The sequence below is a fragment of the Cinclus cinclus genome, chromosome 5 (genome assembly GCF_963662255.1).
Source record: "Cinclus cinclus chromosome 5, bCinCin1.1, whole genome shotgun sequence".
Taxonomy (NCBI): Eukaryota; Metazoa; Chordata; class Aves; order Passeriformes; family Cinclidae; genus Cinclus; species Cinclus cinclus.
The window spans coordinates 49236193-49255336 of NC_085050.1; the positions used below are offsets into that span (position 1 = coordinate 49236193).

The 19144-nt window shown below is 38.8% G+C and overlaps 1 protein-coding gene across 1 annotated transcript in view; it reads right to left on the reverse strand.

Moving 5' to 3' along the window:
• The window catches only part of EGF (epidermal growth factor), a 54895-nt gene extending 36000 nt beyond the window's left edge, over window positions 1-18895 (reverse strand). Inside the window, exons 1-6 of the mRNA XM_062493762.1 lie at window positions 18769-18895; window positions 9620-9751; window positions 6000-6199; window positions 4857-5038; window positions 3342-3572; window positions 1608-1810 (exon numbers count right to left, since the gene is read on the reverse strand). Of these exons, the coding sequence (XP_062349746.1) occupies window positions 1608-1810; window positions 3342-3572; window positions 4857-5038; window positions 6000-6199; window positions 9620-9751; window positions 18769-18895 (1075 nt within the window). The remainder of the gene's footprint in view (window positions 1-1607; window positions 1811-3341; window positions 3573-4856; window positions 5039-5999; window positions 6200-9619; window positions 9752-18768) is intronic.
• Between the last annotated feature and the right edge of the window lie 249 nt (window positions 18896-19144).

The following is a 19144-nucleotide window of genomic DNA, read 5'->3' on the forward strand; positions in this document are numbered from 1 at the left end:
TTCTTGCATTGGATAAGCCAAGCAACGCACATACAAAGTCCAAAAGGTTCATCTGGGTTCAGCCTGTTAAGCTTCTTTCTACTCCATAACTTCCCAGACATTTTTACAAGAAGTTATTTGGAATTTTTTTTTAAAAGCCTACTGCTGACAACACTTACTATCATACAAAAATTTACTAAACATGTTGGAAATATACATACATTTGAAAATATTGGTAGGTTATATATTAATAAAAACAGGGAAAGCCCTTTTCCATTGAAAGACAAATGCCAGAAGAATAAAGGCTAAGTGCCCACAGTCACTGAAATTAAGCTGCACATTCTTGCCCTAGTTCCTCTATGTGAGAGCACCAAATGTGTCAGTAGAAAAAAAGTGCTTACATTTGCCAGGACAGCCATTTTCCCCAAACTAAGGACAGTTCAAGTATTGCCTCTGAATAGACTCCCTGTGCTTACAAGGGTAAGCTTGATTTCCAGGAACACTTTATCTTCTGCATCTCAACACAATTTGGCTTTGCAAGTAAAGCATTTGAAGGTGAAAGTTCCTTTGGAGGTTTTGATTATCCCGCTCAGACCAGTCCTCAGAGGGCACAGACTGCATGGTACTGCATAGAGCTGTTGGCTGGCATGAGGACAAAACCTATTTTATAGTAGCTATTTAGGAATAGTTCCAAGATATATTTACAGTTTCATTTTTGCTTACATGAACAAAAACAAATACTAAATTCTCCCCACCTCTTTATACCTCTAGGAATTCATGGCTGTCTTCCCTTGGGAGTTGTGCAACTGTTGCTTGACACACAAACTCCTCCACCCTCTTTGCTCCATTGTTCTTATCCAAGCAAAACTGGTGACAAAAGCTATTCCATTAAAGCAAGAATGCTCTGCTCCCCAGAGACTAGAGGACAAGACGTTATTTCCCTGGACATCCTCCATGTCCTACTGCCTCAGCAGGAATACTCAAGGAAGGTGAACTATTGATAGTCAATTACCTTCATTTTTGGATCCACAGTGAAAGGCAGCGAGATGACCAACTCATACTGTGGGCTGCAATCGGTGTCGATCAAAGAGATAGGAGTCTCTTATCCTATAGCTGTTATAGCAGCTTGAAGACTGTCTAAAACCTGCTGACTTTCAATTGAATCGTTTTGCAGCAAAGCTGAGACATCCACTTTTGTGTTTAAAACCCTTCGCTCCCATAATAATCAGAGTTGCTCTGATATGCCTTACGCTAAAACTTCCAGAATGAAGCAGACATTTGGTGAGGACAATGTAGAGAGAGGGTTAACAATCTGTATGCTTTGTGCATTTAACAGGAAAGCATAAAAATATCTTTGTATAAAGAAAGGCAAGAGAAATGAGAAAGTCACGTTTATCTGCATGTGTATATAGATTAATGTATATAGATTAATAGTGCTTGGCATGCTTCTATCATGATACTTAGCTGGAGCTGTACACACCAAGTGGAACTGTGGATCACTGAAGTGAAAAAAACTTCTTCCTTTATTTCACTGTGGCCTGGAATTTTGCCAAAGGAAATTCTTACTGCAAAGAATCAGAGTATATGACAATATAATTCTCATATATAGCAGCATTATATTAACTTACCCAAATCCTGAGAATCAATCCTTGCACCTGGCTGCTTAAATGGATGTACTATTTTTATCTCCACTGGTGGGAAAAATGATGGCTTCAGGCTAATTGTGACTACAACGTTTCCAGTATATTTGTTGGCTCTCCATATCATGCCAGACTTCATGTCTGAGTAATATAGGTGCTCAGCAAAGACAGACATACCAAGCAATTGATGACTACAAGAGAAGAGAGCAAAATGCATAGAGATTATCTGATTTACTCATGCAAACATTTTCTGGGTGCCTAGTTCAGTCAGGTTCACTGAAAATTACCTTTCTTCGTATTGTATATATATATATATATACACATTACTGTATCTTCTATATATGTGAATCATAAGAGGTGCAAAGACATTCCCAAAATAATTCACCACTCATAATCCTTCAATGTTGCAGGAAACAGACACAAAAGGGATAACCTGCATTTCTCACAGGTTTAATGATCTACTGGTCAGGTCTGACTTAACTGGGAGAGAAAGCCTAGGTGTCACCTTGCTTCTGGTGAACCCAGCAACCAAAATGGAGACTTAGTTGGTTGAAGGATGTAGGTCAGGCAAGTTCAACCATTTCCTAATATCCAGTGCCTGCTCTTAAAATTCTGACAGTCTGAGGAAATCAAAGTCGAGATAGAGTGGTAGGGATAGGGCACTGCTAAAATTCATCTTCTGCTACATCTCCTATCTCAGGAACATGTTTTCCATTCACTGGTCAGTAAGCACTGAGCAGAAATCACAAAAGGGTCAAGTTTTAAATAAGAGAGAAAGCACAAAAAAACCCCAAAAGGAGTATTTTGTCTTCTACTTTCCAGTACACAATCCAGGTAGAAAACTAAGAATCCAGATCCAGTCTAAAGGATTAATGCTCCAGTGAATGACAACAAACTTAAGGGACAAAGGAAAAAAAAGTAAGGAAAAATCCAAAGTGGCTGCTGGCAATGCAGGGAGAAGCCATCATATGCATATGGTGGACCACATATTTAAATCAACAGGCCAGCAAAAGTATATGTTTCTCAGTTTGCTGTGGGAAATCCCTTTTCCACATATGGCAACCCAACCGTACTGAAAGACATTGCAGTGACAACCTTTTCCTGATCCTCTCACTGACCCCATGACCACCACTGTGCACCAGTACCCCTGCACAGCATGGAGACCAAAAGCTCATGGGTCTACGAGCCCCCTCAGCCATGTTTAGCACTGGCACTGGGGTGGGACAATTCTCTTGCACAGTTTTCACCATGTCTTCTGATACTACTTGGAGAGCCTGAACACAGGGATGAGGCTCCCCAGCCAGCAGCTGAGGAGGACAACAGGCTTAGATGAGGATGGAGCTCAGTCTCCTGAGCACAGCTCAGACACCTGAGCTCACCCACTGTGACCTTGGATAAATCATTTAATCTCTCCTTTTGGCTCTTCTATCTGCAGAAAAAGGCCACTAATAAACACTCAGAGAGGATTTCTAAGGATTAATTAGCTATCATTTGCTGAAAGCTTGGAAGATGGAGAGTGCTGAGTGGCAGTATTATCCTTATAATTATGACATTTTTCCATTTTCCTATTATTAGTCTTACATTTACAGTCACAGGCCATTTGCACTACTCTTTACACTCCTCGTGTTGTGAACTGACACAGTAAAAGGGAGAATAATGGAGAGAGCTTAACTGAATCCCTAAAATGAATATTTTATTTCTGACAAGCTGAGCAAAACTCACCGGACAGAATTTCTGAGGAAGCTAACAGCTCCACCATCATAGTCACATGATCCAATATGGGAAATCTCTTTTCCATGGTCATGTTGGATCCAGTAGAGCCTTGTGTCAACCAAATCTAGTGAGATGGCCTTTATTTTTTCTGTAGTTTTCAAAATATTTTTCGTATCACTTCCTCTGAGGGATACTCGGTGTATGCTGGAAACTGTACCATCTGAAGACAAAAATAACAGCCTGCAGGCAAGAGGGGCATGTTTAAAAAACAAAGCAAAACAAAACAAAGCAATCCACAACAAACAAACCCCACATTTGCAAAAATCACATCACAGCTACACACTCTTCATTTAGTTATTAAGTTTCTCCTGTATACAAAATTTCTCAGTATGGTACTAGAGCTACAAGTACTGCTGGAGATACTAGAAACTAGCATTACTAGAGGTAGCAGCAATTTCCCTCAAGTGGGTCAAGCAGGAATCAGCCCAGCTTAAGCACAAAGCACTATTGTCTGTCTCTCTGCTTTGTTCAGCCGTGCAGTCAGTCAAGCAAACTGGAATCATTTCTCAGATATACAGGGACCTCCTGCAAATTTGAGGAAAGGCAGATCTGATGTCCAGACCCTTAATCCCATTGAGATGGCAAGATTCCAAAGACTATTAGTGATGCTACTATCATCAGAAGATTGGTTTATGTGCAAATGTATTAGGAAAGGACACATGAGCCATGAGCCTTAATATTAAAATAGTTGCACACACCACTGAACAGCTTTACTGCAAATCAAAAGTGGCAGCACAGACCTGCTTTTGCTAAAAAAAAAAAAAAAAACAGAAGCATTTCATATTCTGTTCAAGCTTTTTTTTTTTTTTCATAAGAGTAAATTAGCATGGAGACACCACTATGACAATTCATACTGGTAACCCTTGAGGACCCAGGCCTCTCATGTGAGCATGGTTCTCATTGTAAATTACTTAAAGCTGAAAGGAGCATCTCTATGAAGGACAAACTACTAGTGGTGTTAAGCAGCAACAGTGGATTCAGAACTGGAGACACTGATAAAGAAACAAGGGAAACAGCAGCAAACTGTCAGTTTAGACTTTTTTTTTTTCAGAAAACATACCAATTTATGTTCTAATTGTGCTGGGTCTGGAGCACAAGTGACTCCCAGCACTTGCAGGCATCATTCCCTTTGCTTCTCCAATACTCCTTTCCTTCCCAGAAACTTTGCTGAGAGAGGGTATATTGAGATTGGGTATTAGGAAGAAATTCTTTACTGTGAGGTTGGTGAGGCACTGGAATAGATTGCCCAGAGAAGCTGTAGATGCCCCACCCCTGGAATTGCTCAAACAGGTCAGATGGGACTTTGTGCAACCTGGTCTAATTGAAAGCATCCCTGTCCACGGTGAATGGGTTGAAACTTATGGTCCCTTCTAACACATTTCTCTGATTCCATGAAACCACAGTCATAGTATTTTACATATTTGGAGTCCAATTCATTGAAACTACTAACCCCTTTAAAATTACCTTTGTTCAGCATCAATGGTAATCCTTGTGGGACGACCAACAGCTCTTTGAAGAACTCGGCGTTTCTTCCCATTCATGTCGGTTGCTTCTATGGTTCCTTTCTGTCTGTTGGCCCAGAGAATGTCTTGATTTATCCAGTCAATAGCAAATCCTGAAATGCCTTTGTCTATGTAACACAGTCTCTGTAAACAAGAAAAAAGAGTTGACAAGAGGAATCCTAATGATTACTCTAAACTTGGCTTTCATTACACGGAATAGAATACCCAGCTGAAACTTTCCAGTTCATTTATTTGCCTGTTTCATTTTCTTTCAGACCTGTAGCTATTTCTCTTCCTTTTTCTTCCATCAATTTCATTTGGTCTTTGTACTTACACATACTCCCTCTGAACTGAGTGTCTCCTTGCAAAAGGAGAAACTGTTCTGCACAAGAAATATACTGGAGTAATATTTAGCTACAACATTTTGCATTTGGCACACTATGTAGCACCCAGGTCTGTACTGTTAGAGATAAAAGTCTCCTGACACACTGATGCTGGACCCTGATCCTTTAAAATTAATGAAAATATACGTGTGAAAATCCCACATTGGTAAATGATACTGGCAATCTCTCTCAAACAAAAGAACACTCTCACAGCAATAAAGTTCAGCCTCAATAGCTTGTCTGCCCTTCTTAATCAGCCAGATGCAATGAACTGCACAGCTTTTTCTGAACAAAGAATAAAGTGCTAAAAGCATTTATGCAACCATAGGAACCAATAAAAGATTTGAGAAAAAATGAGCAGGAATTCAAGCACATTCTTCTCATAGCATTTTTGTCAGCTTGTGTTACAATAATCTTGAAGACAAGGTTATAATGCCAGAGAATGATCTATAACTGATAAAAACATTAATGTCTACAAAGCCTTAGTTTGTCTGAATTTACTCTCCTTCATTTTTAGCTTGCCTTCACCTGATCTATGGAAAATACTGTGTGTACTAAATGTGAATGTCAGTAAAACAGCCTAGACTCAGAACTATTACAACAGCCAAAGTAGTGTTTATGGATGAACAGTAAAGGCAGAACTGTACCAAAGGGGGAGATGGCCTCCACAGAGGGGTTTACACCCATTAACTAGGAGAATTGCAAAGAACTGATTACTTTACCTCTCGTTTTGTGCCATTTAGGTGAATTCTTTGAAGCAGTCGCCTTTCAGAATCTACCCAATACACTTTCTCTTCTACATAATGAAAATCCATAAGGGTTGATGGACCAGTATCAGCAACCAATCTTTCATGATTTGTCCCTTCAGTGTCAATTCTAAAGATGGCATTTCCATGGCTAAAAAGCAAGAATGGTGCTGGGTCTGGTGAGGAGAGAACAAAATGAGACCAATTAATGGATAATCATTGCATTTTTGCTGCATTATATTCTCATCAGTAGCATATTAGTCAAAGAGAAAGTTCAAGATTTAGCTGGCTCATTTCTTAGTAACAACTTTCTAGGTACCATGGAGAACCAGTAATGTCTAAATGTAATGGTCCTTTCACATTTAATGCTGAAAATTATGGCAAAACTCTTAGGTAGGAAACTGAAACTACAGTGGTTTTTACCACTTATCCCAAATCCTACAGCCCAGTCAGAGGTCAGAACAACTGCTGCATGCTTGCCAGCTGAGGTTGAAATCAGTCTGCCATGAATGTGCCTCCAAGTTGAAGATCACTTCAAACTATTGTGCTATAGCAAGAATTTATTACAGAGAAGTAGCCTGGAGTCTCGCTTTAACTGTACACAAAGGGAAATTGAAGATCCCAAGACAGGGCAAAGGAAGAAACTGGAGACTGGGGAGGTTTCTTGTACTGGAGGAGGCTGAAGGAAAACAAAAGACCTGTACTTAAAACTCTGATAGCTCAAAAGCAACAACTTCTTCCAGACAAAAACTCTATTTGTAATGAGCAGAAGGGAACAGTACAAGAGTAACTTAACATAAAATATGTTAAAATGAAAGGTGCTCCAATTATGCCTCACACTCCAGAAAACCAACTAAGGCTGAAAGTGGTGAGCAGCTAGGATGGTTCCAATACCCTTGATGTGACCTTAGAACAAGGTGATATGTATGGAAGTACAATTAGTACGGCATAATGACTGGGGCTGATCCAGTTTTATCAAGTCCTCTTTGTTATTTTTAGAGTATCACTGTTGAGCACAATTAAGATTGCACAAGGAGCCTTTACTACATTTCCAGACTGCAAGAGTTTTCATTTAGGCTGTCTGTCAAGTGCATATAGGAAAGCAGTTCTTATGTAACCAACACATTTTTACTTTAATTTCAAAAATAAATATAGGTTTGTTGTAGGCTTTTTGTTTGTATATATATATACACTTATTTGAGGGCATTAGGTCTGTTATTTAGTTTACTACTAAAAAAAAACATATAAAACATAAATCTCATGGTGTTAGTAATGTTGGAATTTTATAACATGGTTGTCTGAAGCAACAGATCCTGGCATACAAGTAGTCCTCAAACCAACTGACTTTGAAATGCAATTATTGATATAGATCTAACAGAATGACAGCTTTCAAGCCTGTGTAATTAATTGTTGAATTATTCTTCATTATGCAATGAAGAAACAACTCTCCATTTATTGGAAATGGATGTCATCAAAGATGCACTACCACCAGTTTTCTTGCACGTATACTTTTGAAACTTAAACTGGCTTCATTGACAAGGTTCACATCTTTTTAAAATGAATTTCTTTACTATGAGCATGAAGCCCGAGGCTCTAAACTCAACAAAAAGCACTTCTACAAAATTTAGACAGATGAAGATGCTTGACCTTCATAATTGCAAGGTTGTTTAATTCTCCTTTCAAAGCAGAGGAATGAGACAAATTTTGATTTCTCCAAGTGAAGAAAGTTTTGATGGGCACCCAGGAAGAAATTTCATCTTGTTCACAGGGAAGATGGTCAGCACACTGTTTCTGTATTAGCAGAATGTTTTGTATCTCAAATTTCAAAGCTATCACCTGATTATAGCAGCTGCTTACAGGATTTTAATTACTGTCTTTTTCTGCTGCTACTTGAACTGAGCAACCCCTTGTGAGCACATTTGAGCAAGGAAGACTTGCTTCATGTAAATGGTAAATGAATGGTGAAGTGTAGCAATGCTGATTTATCTAAAGGATTTGACAGCTACTGCCTGCAGTTTTGCCTATTACTTGACCAAGAGTATTTATACACTTTGGTTCTGTCCTTTCCACTCTCTGGGTTCCCTAGCAGGTGCCTGTGAATGACAGCTCTAAATGGAACAGGGCCTGAACAAATCTAACTTTTACTGCAGAGGCACCAGTCAGATTTGGGACTCACTTTTATCAGGGAGTTAAATACCAGGTAAACCATAGCTGCACCAAACATCTTCCTGTCTTTAAAACACGAGGGTATTTCACCTGGTGTATCCCTCACAAAAGGGTGTATACCTGACTTAAGGGTTCCTTATGCATCACAGTAACACAGTAAAATCACTTTCTGCTGTTACTATAAATGTTAGTAATAACATGTTAAAAAGTGTGTGGCACTCCAATATGAAGGTAAGATTGTTCTTTGAAAGATACCTGTGCAAAAACATCACTGGGAAGTAACATGCTTGTTTTCACTTCAGTTCAGAACTGGAGAGTTTGCAAAGGAACAAGGGATGTTTAGGCAGGACCACAAAAAATCCAGTTTTTTGTGAGTTACTTGCTGCTGATAATTATGATGATTCTAGGGCTCTGACTAAAATAATTGTGTTGGTTTGGGAGCTCTACAGCATACTTTCAGTTATGTTCATGGTCCCAAAATCTACACACATAAGATCTCAAGTACAGCTCCCACTTCCTGGGTCAGAAACATAAATTGTCACATCCCATCTCTGTATTTGCAAGATAGCCCCTGGTAAATACTGGCCAAAAAGTAGAAAACTTGAGATCCTGGATCAGAAGGGAGCTATGATGTATCCCACAGGAACCAAAATCTGGCATTCAGGAAGTCAAAGGGGAAAGGTAAAGAGATGAACTTCAGAGCACTCCCACCTCATACTCTAGATGCAATATAAGGTTAAGGCAATCAATAAAATCAACTCATTTCTTTTCCCCTGGGTAGCATCAGTTGAGGACAAAATGAGGGTTAATCAAAGGCTTTAACTGCATTTTTTTTTCCTCTTAGAAGAGCTTAAAACTTTTATATTTAAATGCATGTCCCACATTTAAAAATCAATTTATACACTCAGGACAGAGGAAGGGAAAGAAATAACTCACAGAAGCACTCATGATTTTTAACTGTCAATGGATGAAACCAAAAATAAGGGTTTCTAATTTTACAGCGCTATCACTAGAACGTAAACATACTGGAAAGACATCAAGCACCACCAACAGACTGAAAGCAGCCAAGGTAGCAGAATTTTGTGTACTGCCATGTATTCTTGGAAGTAAGGATGGTATAAGAAGGTTTACAGTTTTAAACCAGAAGAGAATGCAAACAGGAAGCGATTGTTAAGTTTAGTTGCTTGTTTACTTACATTCATTCATCTTTCCACCACCATAGTTTACATTCTTCACTATCACTCTGCTTTGGCACCCACTTTTATCCTTGCCACTTACACACACAGTAGCAGAGGCAATTTTTGGTCAGCAAACCAGAGAACCCCAGTCTCTGACCAGTAGGGAGCAGCTGGCATGGTTCACTTTGAAAAGGAATGCTAACTCAATCTCTAAAACCCACTTTCAGTTATCAAAAAGGAAAATGTCCTTACCGTTCACATAGCAAGACTGCTTGTCAATACCCAAGGAGTAGCCAGGCAAACAGGAGCAGATGTATGACCCTGGAATATTGATACAGGTTTGGCCACAGGTTCCCAAACCACCTTCAAGGCACTCATCAATATCTGAAATAGGTATTTGAAAAAGATCAGGAAAATTCAGCTAGCAACAGCAGCAAAGGACAAGAAGAAAGAATACCTTTGACAAACTTATCTAATAATAAATTGTCACAAAATTTCATATCCTGTCATTAAAAAATGAAGTGAGGATGGCTGTACTCTTTCGTGCATTGCTTTCAAAATTATTGGTGGGGGGGAAGTATTAATTTATCATTGTCACATTCACAGTGATTTGGAGGGTGTTGTGGTTTTATTCTGGGGGTTTTTTTGACTGTCAAGGGAAATTACTCATCTCCCTTGTGTCTAGGTACTGGTCTCTAATTGCTCAAACACACGGAACAGACTTGTCTTGATTTGTGTTATTTTTTGCTATGCAAATGCTGCTTGCAGCTGGTTCCCTCTATCTTTATCTCTTTTTCAATAGTAATAATTTTGCCAACAAATTAACAGACTTTGCAAAACAGCAAAGCAGAAAACAGACTGTCACAGCACTGAGTTCAACACTGAGCTCACTTTTGTTTGAGTCAAATCTCAAACAGACATACAAAATGCTAAAATTCCCCACTGTATTATGGCAGAAACAAGCCCAAACCAAGTCACTTAGCAAATTAATTAGAAACTGGGTTTTTCACTGATAGGTTAGGCTAGAACATTTAGGAATTGAAAGATATTTGATGTATTTATGTTGTTTTACCAGGACTTGAGCAAGTGACTATTAATTAAGTCCTAAACAAAGGAATCTATTAAAAAATAAATTACCACTGAGGAGCATAGGTTATACTAAGGGGGAAGGAAATTTGCAGTAGCATGGATAATTGTCCCATATAATTGAGACAAATTTTAATTCCTTCTGAAAACAAATACATCTGATAGTAACTTCCCGAGGTACTTGACATCTGACAGTACCATATGCTGGTATATTTCTTGTATACTTTTCTTCCTCAAATACCGTGTAATGGTTGCTTTAAGAAGCAGCTTTTTTCTTGCCCCAGATCTAGTTGATGTCAATGGCTTTTGTTCTGACAAAAAGGTATTTTATCATGCGACTCGGCACATGCAGGCATAAAGCAATCATAAGCCTCTAAAGGACACGGATTCACAACCAAAACTAGGTCTGTGTGTGTTATGTGAGAATTCCCTTAGTCTAAAGAAGGGCACCTTTACTACAAGGAGCAGCGATTTACCCAACTCACAAAAGACTTTGAAAGAAGCTCTCAGCAACTTAGAGAGACCTAAGCAACCAGATCTCTGATATCCTGTGGTTCTGCAAATCAGCCTCCTTAACTGCTTTAAGAAACTATATGTAGCAAGAAGTGTTCAGAGGGGTTTCTTCTGTGCCCAAGTATCAAAGGTGCTCAAAAAATAATGGCAATGCTTTTCAGCCACCTAATGTGTCTGTACCGACTAGGGAAAGCCTCCATACTGTTTACAGAGTTTTACCACAGGTTCGTGTTCCGAACAGAAGATGAACTAATTTGACAACATATCAAACATAATCAGAGCACATGCAACTGATTTCTGTTTAACAGATTACGAAGGTAAAGCACAAGCATTTTCAGCAACGTAATTCCATGAAGTACTCTAATTCTAATCCACAATTCTCTTCAAACAATCAGCTTTCAGGAGCATATTTTCCCACACGTACTAGGATTGTACATTCCGTTCTCCACAGCATTAAAAGAGAGACTCTTCCAAATCCCCTCCAGAAAGATTTGATGGGCTTAGAAGTGTGTTAATGGGCAGCAGACACCATGGGCTCCAGGTCACCATTAAAACTAGATACTCCTGGAAAACACTGCCTGGTTGTCACTGAAGCTAAAGGGCTCCTTAACAGCCCAAAAGGGAGGGCTTTAATGACCTCAGATCCTTGTCCAGCTGCTAACAGTGTTAGACATGAACACTGCTACTCTCTCTCTGATGCACTGGTTTTTAAATCAAGTAACGGACTAAGCTGGATACTTGACCTGATCCAGCCACCAGCACCACAGCAGGTGTGAGAATGTGTTGATAATGTAGTTTATGTTTGTCAATATACTTTTGTGACAGTAATAGCTTGCTAAGTTAAGCAGAAGTTAATTCTCTGTGGAAATTTCAAGTATGGGTGAAAAAGGCAACTGTGTAGATACAGGATTGCTAAAGAGAGAGGATGTTTAATTAAGTAATATGAAGCACTCATGAGCTATTATTCAATCACAATAAAGAGCATATTAACCAAGAGTAATAAAAATAGGCCTGGCCTATAGATTGGATCTGAAAGACTGCTTTCTCTGAGAAGGATTAGTATTCATACTGGACAGAGAGCTGACCTCTTAGTATGTTACTGGGCAAGAAAATTCAAATCAGAACACAAATAAACACAAGATAAATTAATAATTGTGATGAAAAAAATTGCTTCTTTATATGTGAGTGGTCAGATTATATTGGCATGCTCTTTGTATTTCTCAGATTAAGGTTGTTAAAGGATCATGAAAAATTATGAAGTGTATAAAACAAGGATAGAAATCCTGATTTAAAGGTAAAGAAAAGTACCTTTCTATGAGAAAATTCAAGAGCTCAGAATGCTTAGATTATCAGAAAGAGCTTGGAAGAAGGATTAAGCACCACAAATTAATACCTTCACAAAGAAAAAGTAGCAGATTTTCTAAAAGACACTATAATCTTTTTCAAGAACAATTTAACAAGCGCTGATAGCTGAGAACTAAAGCCAGAGAATTCAAATTCAGACATTAAATTCACATTTTAACAGGAAGGGTAAATCACTAAGGGAACTAGCTACCAGGGAAAACTGTGAAGGCACTGAGTATTCTGGAGTCAAGTCCCCCAAGACTGGGAAGACATGCTTTACCAAATACAGGTTACTGAGCAACAGACCAAGGTAAAAGGACAATGACCCTTTATTTCCAGCTTTATATGAGTGTACAAAACTGACTCTTGAAGAATGAGAACACTGATTGATCAGGCTGCAGGAATTTACACCCCTTCCCCAGTAACTGTACTTGAAGACAAGATTTCAGGGTTATCAGTTTGTCCATTTTCATCACCACCAAAATTCACATAAAGTAAAGTAAATCCCACACGTACTGAAAAGCAAGCCATGGCTCCAGCTGAAGAAAGGTTCTCGTGGAAGGGGAACTGCCCAATAAAACAGCAGGGGCACAGTGACCACAGGCAGCTCAGTGCCCTTCCTGTGGTAAGCATGAACAAGTCAAGAGACACAGAGCTATTGTGAAACAGGCCACAGCACTGTGAATGTTTGGCTTTTATGGCATTAATAATGGAAGAGGATCCTATGCTTAACACCCTCTCTTCTTTGTTAAAAGTACAAAAAAACCACAAACAACAAAATCCAACCAAAAAAACCCAAACTGAACCAACAAATCAACCAATCAAACCACCAGCCTCAAAACGAAACAATCTAAAAAGGCTGTTTTTTAAGGTTTAGGAGAACTCAATCACAAAACCAACCATCAGGTGTAACTAGCAATGCCTTCATCTGCACTTTTAGTGCCAAAGGAAAGCATGGAGCTGCATCCTGTTGAAGCTGTTCTACGTGTCCTGGCAACCACATCCCCCAGTGGGAACTATACCCTGTGAAAGAAATCGGCTTAGTGAACACAAAAGCTGTCTGCAGTGCTCTGACAGCCAGCCCTGAAAGGAAGAATGAGGTTCTGCTCAGTTGTCAAAGACTTCTTTATGCAAAAAATGCCTTGAGAATCAGCAAAAACGATGAATCATGTCATCACGATGTTGGCAGCTCTCAAAGACTTTGCATACAAATATACTACTTTATTGAGAGTCCTGAGAAAGGCTCTGGTTGCAAAAGGTTGAAGCATTAGTATTCCTGGCAGGGACACAGAGAAACCACAGTGAGCCAGAATCTGAATTTCATTATGGCCCCAAATACATACATTATATACATAAAGTATACGTGCACATACATATACACGAATAATCTCATGCAAATCTAGTTCCTGTTGAGTTGGACTCGTGATTAATTCAACCCACTGTATCCAACTACCACCATAATCTTTTCAACAAGGCTGAACATGAAATTTCATCTGGGTGACAAAGAAACTAGCCCATCACTTTTCTCTATTTTGTTTAAAGCATCCAGCTCAAAGAACAGAAGACAGCTAGAAATGGAAAAAAGGACACTTCAGCTATCAGCAGGTCTCAATGGTGCACAGTTCAGTATCTTTTATCTTCAATTTTAAATGAGGCTTAAAATACCACCTGATCACTCACAATTTTTGAGAGGGTAGAGGTTGCGAAATCCTCATGTACAATGGTAAGATACACAATACCAATGCAATAAGGGGTTACAATTCCTTGTGTCTTCCAGCCCAGAGATGATCATGTCACAGATACAACAGCAAGTGAGAACATATCAAGTATACAACAGAATAAAATTTAGAATTTAAATACAGTTTAGAAAACAGTTGTAGACAACTTGTAGAGAAAGGGCACAAAATATCCCCAGGAACTACAGTATCTTCTCTTCTGGACTCTGGCCTCAAGTGTTTTCTCACTAGTATGGAAAAAAATTCTACTTTTGAAATAAATTCTATGTGAAATAAATTCTATGTGCAAATTAGTAGCTAGAAAATAGACCTCTATTTCCTGGATTATGCAAATTCCATTATACTATTACTGGCTTGTCTTTCAAAGACGGAAGCCATGAGGTATCATCAAATACTGTCATCCAGCCCCCTTTAAAATCAGGTTTCAAATTAGATACTAAAAAGTAGTCAGTCTGTTGTTTTGTTTTGTTTTTGTAACAGAATACAAAATTAATAACTGCTATTTTACACTGGGAAAAACAATGAGTTTTTCAGTATTAGTCACTGGCTTGGGAGTCTGCTCCTTAGCCTTCTATAGTATTAGCTATCATGTGATGGGTGATGCCATTTCTGTTTTTTCTTGTGAAGTATTTGCCTCCCTCCTATTTTGGTCCAAGTTTTTACAGCTGAAGATAGTATTTCTCCACATTTAGATAGATCCAGCTGAATGTGGATCTTGTGAATTAATCTGTGGTTCAGATCCATGTTCAAGAATTTCTGGCTATTATTTGGTAAAAGTATTTACAAGCTCCTTTCCCCAAGTCAGTATAATAAGAAGTGAGCTAGCTGGAAGACAGCTACTGAAAACAAGGAAAAAATACCTCAATTGCAGCTCTTCTGAAATACAGAGGGAAGTAGAGGTATATTATCAGATTTATCTATGTAATGACAGGGGTAGAGAGCAATTGCCCATTTCATTGGCTCTTACTGCTCCTTATGAGATGCTTGCAAACAGAGAGAGTTAAAAAGTTTTTGGTATTTCACATTTCTCAGAATACGGACAAGAAGTTTTAACAGCATGTCTTCAGAAGGCTGTATGGAGTAAAGTAAAGACAGTATTTAGATAATTAAGAGGAATTTAAAGATGTAAAGCAAGGAGTAATAACTTAATGTTCTTTATGGTAGCAGAGAGGTGAACAGGAAGAAAGAAAAGAGCTTGACACAGAGAAGGAAGTATCTGACTAAAAGAGCTGAACTAGATGGCTGCAGATGTCACCTTCAGTTGCAGGCTATAGCTCTGTAGGAATGTACATCATGTTAGCCCTGTAGAATTGACATGGGCTGAGCAGTTAATGTCAGAATTTGGTAGACATGTGCAGAGTTTAAGAATCTATGAATAGGCAAAACTTCAATAATATGGGTTTTGTTTTGCCTTCTTCCAAGACTTTTTTTACAATAGTGTTGGGTATCTTAAAAATTATTATCTTTCTTCATTTTTCAAACTTACTCAGTATTTAAAGTCAAAAAAAAGCCCTGAAACCAAAGTACACCTCCAGTCTTGCAGTATCCAGAAGATAATATATTTACCTAGGATACAGGTAAATAAGACTATATAAGACTAACAGGCATTAGTATCTACTCTAAAATTAATTATGCAAGAGGCTGCTCTAGGGCCTTCTTCAGACAAGTATGTGGAAAACTTTTTTCAGACTTGAGTAGGGAAAGCATCTATGCACCATGAGAGAATAAAAAATACTGTTGTTAATGTGGTGTTTCAGGAGGACACAGGCAACTGATTCCAGCAGGCATAGGCCCATCCTCTGTTGTACCATGTATGCTTACATTGTCAAGTATCTTACAAATCAAACTGCTCCTGAGACCAACTGTGCACATATTTTTTCAATGTAGGAATAATAGCTCCTTTGTAGGCCAGACCATTTTTCTTCAGAGGCAGAAGGCTCTATGTTTCCACTGGGGTCTGTGAAAGCTGAGTTAATAAAAGTGACTTATCCACAGTCCTCATAGCATCTTAAAATAAGCTATTAATTCAAGATGGCATGTCAAAAATTGCAGAAGTGCTTCCAATTCTGCCATAACTTGTCAATATATTGATGCATTCATTCATCAGATTAGTTTTGCTCTGACCTTGTGATCTCTTCTCCCATAATTTCTTTCCTATAAGCCTTGCTGTTTTGGGACTAACAGCCCCTCAGAAAGGCCCCTTCCCTCTTGTCATGCCAAGTCAGGATTCAAATAATCTCTCTTAAAATAACTGTATAAAATTATGTGAGACATTCAGGGTTAGATTTCATTATACTTCCACAGAATGAGGAGGTCTTTGATCTCTGAATATCCATAAAAATAAAAGGAATTAATTAAGGAGTGAGCTATTTAGCTATGTGAGAAGAAGATCTAGACCTTCGTCTGAAGCTGCAGTACAGAAAACAGATCTAGAAAAGCCTACACACATTCTGGCAAGTATCACTTTTAACCATTCACTTACAAATAGCAGACAGACACCTTCTCAATTCAAGGGAGTCCTTGTGGCTGGCAGGTTGCCACCACAGCCTCAGATGATAGAGAACATTTTGGAATTGGTGTCTCTATTACAGCTCATCAAGAACGATCAGCAAGCCATGATTCAACTTGCTGTCATTGTTCACAGTTCAGTGGTATGACTCACATCTCCCACTCACCACTTTTATCTCCAATATTACCTTCAAAGCCTGCCTCCAGCTTCCTGCCACTTGCTTCTACTGCACCCTCTGTCTCCCATAATTACTGAACCAGAATATCACACATCCAGTCTTCTGGTCAGAACACCAGCTGTGAATCCAGTACACAGAGGAAAGAGAAAGGGAAATCCAAAGCATCCTTCAATCTTACATATCATGTCAAAATTTCACCTTTGCTTAATCCCCTGTAATCCAGTGGTCCGTAATTGAAAAATTACCATAACACATCTCATTTTTCACTTATTCTATGTCATATGGAATTGCTCAGAGTATGTCACAGAAACATCAGCCCTTATGCAGATTTCCTCTGCTGCTATTTCTGGGGGAGTTTGCTGAGCTATTGGTTGTTCTATTTCAGTGTTTTACCTAGAGTTCCTCCATTCATACAGCAGCTAATTTTCAACAGAAAAGACTTAATGCGGGAGAGGTTAAGTCTTCATTAATGGAAAAGAAATATGGACCAGTATGCAAAACATGTCCACTGGGGAAAAAAAAAAAAAAAGCCTTTGCAGCCTTTTGCATATAATATTTAGAGTGGGTTTTTGACTCATTAAACAATAGCCAAGCAATTCCCTTCATCTCAGTAGGATTCTCCCATTATACATGAGCTCTTAATTGGGAAACCCAATAATGCAGAAGCCATAACTAATGGACATCCTAATCAGCTCTTGGAAGCTAAGTACATGCTAGCAAATAGTATGGATCTATAGGAAAGGCCGTGTAAAGAGCAACAGCTGCTAAGGATATGGCACACCCATTGCATGTATTTCAGCCTGAGCTTACAGAGAACCAGCCCTAGGCTGGTCCCAAGGACCAAATTGCCACCAGCAGCAGAGAGGGAAACATGACAGGGACACTCTCTGGTTTAAGTTTGCCTAAAGGGAGTCCAGTCTTTGCACTTTGAGATTGCTTTGCAATGTGAAGCAAGCATAATAAGAGGTGGTAATATGGGGATAATTTTAAGAAGTGTGCTTCTCATATGAACTGAAGCATCAGGGTAGGGGCACCCTAGGTGTTTTTGGCTCTCATTAAACCTTCAGTCAGGTTTACAATTTGTATGCAAAAAATTCCCAGCTCCTTTCCGCTCAGTATGACAGCATTTAATATGCAGGCTTCTGTTTTCTGCTTATGAGATGGTATTTCTTGGCAGAAAGCACAGAGGAAGCACCTGTTATTAGATCACTAGAATCATGACAAGAACTGAGTCAGAGCCTCTGAAGCCCAAAGAATCTAGGGCAAAAGCACTAACTCCAAGTATGAGGAGTTACTTGAATCCTTTCAGAGCATTTCTTCATCCCCCACTGCAAAGCCCACAACTTCATTGTCTCTGGATTGCTTGAAAAATTGGACCTCGTGGTAGCAGGGGAGGGAGAAGGGTTCTGTCATCCTTTGTTGTACACTTTGTAAAGAATTGGAACCTGCTCCTAATCACTGCAGATGATTATAGTAATGTTAGTGCTGCACATTTCTCTTGGACCTCCCTACCTGCTAGTCAGGCATTGTATGAGATGCGTTATTAGGATAAGCACACACATCTACATGTAATAATAAGCACCAAAAAAATAGCTTTTAATATTATCTAGCCCACATCTAAATGTATACTAATATATAATCATTAAAACACTCTTCGTATAGAAATTTGAAAATACACGTACAATCAAATTTTACATATACTGAAGCATGAATACATGCATGCTCAGGTACTGAAATTATGGAGACACTAAAGCTCTGACAAGGAATTTTGGTAACTGGAGAGCAGTTCATATCTCCTAATGATAGTATGAAAACTTATTCTGCTTTCTGATAGCTAAACTAACTGACAACTGATGATTTCTGGGGAAAAAAAAATTCTGTTTATTTTAAAATGCTAGAGATATTGAGGAGGTGATTTATCAGTTCTGCCACTACAACACACGAGCAATCTGCGAAAACCTCTTCCAAAATTATAAAGCTAAATTACTATAATATGAATGCAGTTCTCTTAATCTGGGAATGTTCAGCAACTTACCTGTACAAGCAGAGTTTTCAGGCTTTAATCGGTATCCATTAGGACAGTTCCAGTGCTGCAGAGCTGAGAGGCTGACAAAACCAATTTTAAAAACCACTGGCAAAAAAGCAACAAGGAAGAGAAACATAATCTTGAGGGGGTTTTTGAGCTGTCGCTAGAGAAAAAAACAGCTTGTATTCAGTCATATGCAGGACAAGATGAGCATGTGTAATCCCAAAAGTTTTCTGCAATCTGCCACTTTAGACTCAGACATCTTATCCCAATTTCAAGCTTTATCTTTGCCTTGCTTTTCTTGTCACTTTAGACTTTACTGTGTCTGACTACAACCTTGAAGAAATTCCTGGGAGATTTCTTCCCCACACACATCAGGGCTTCT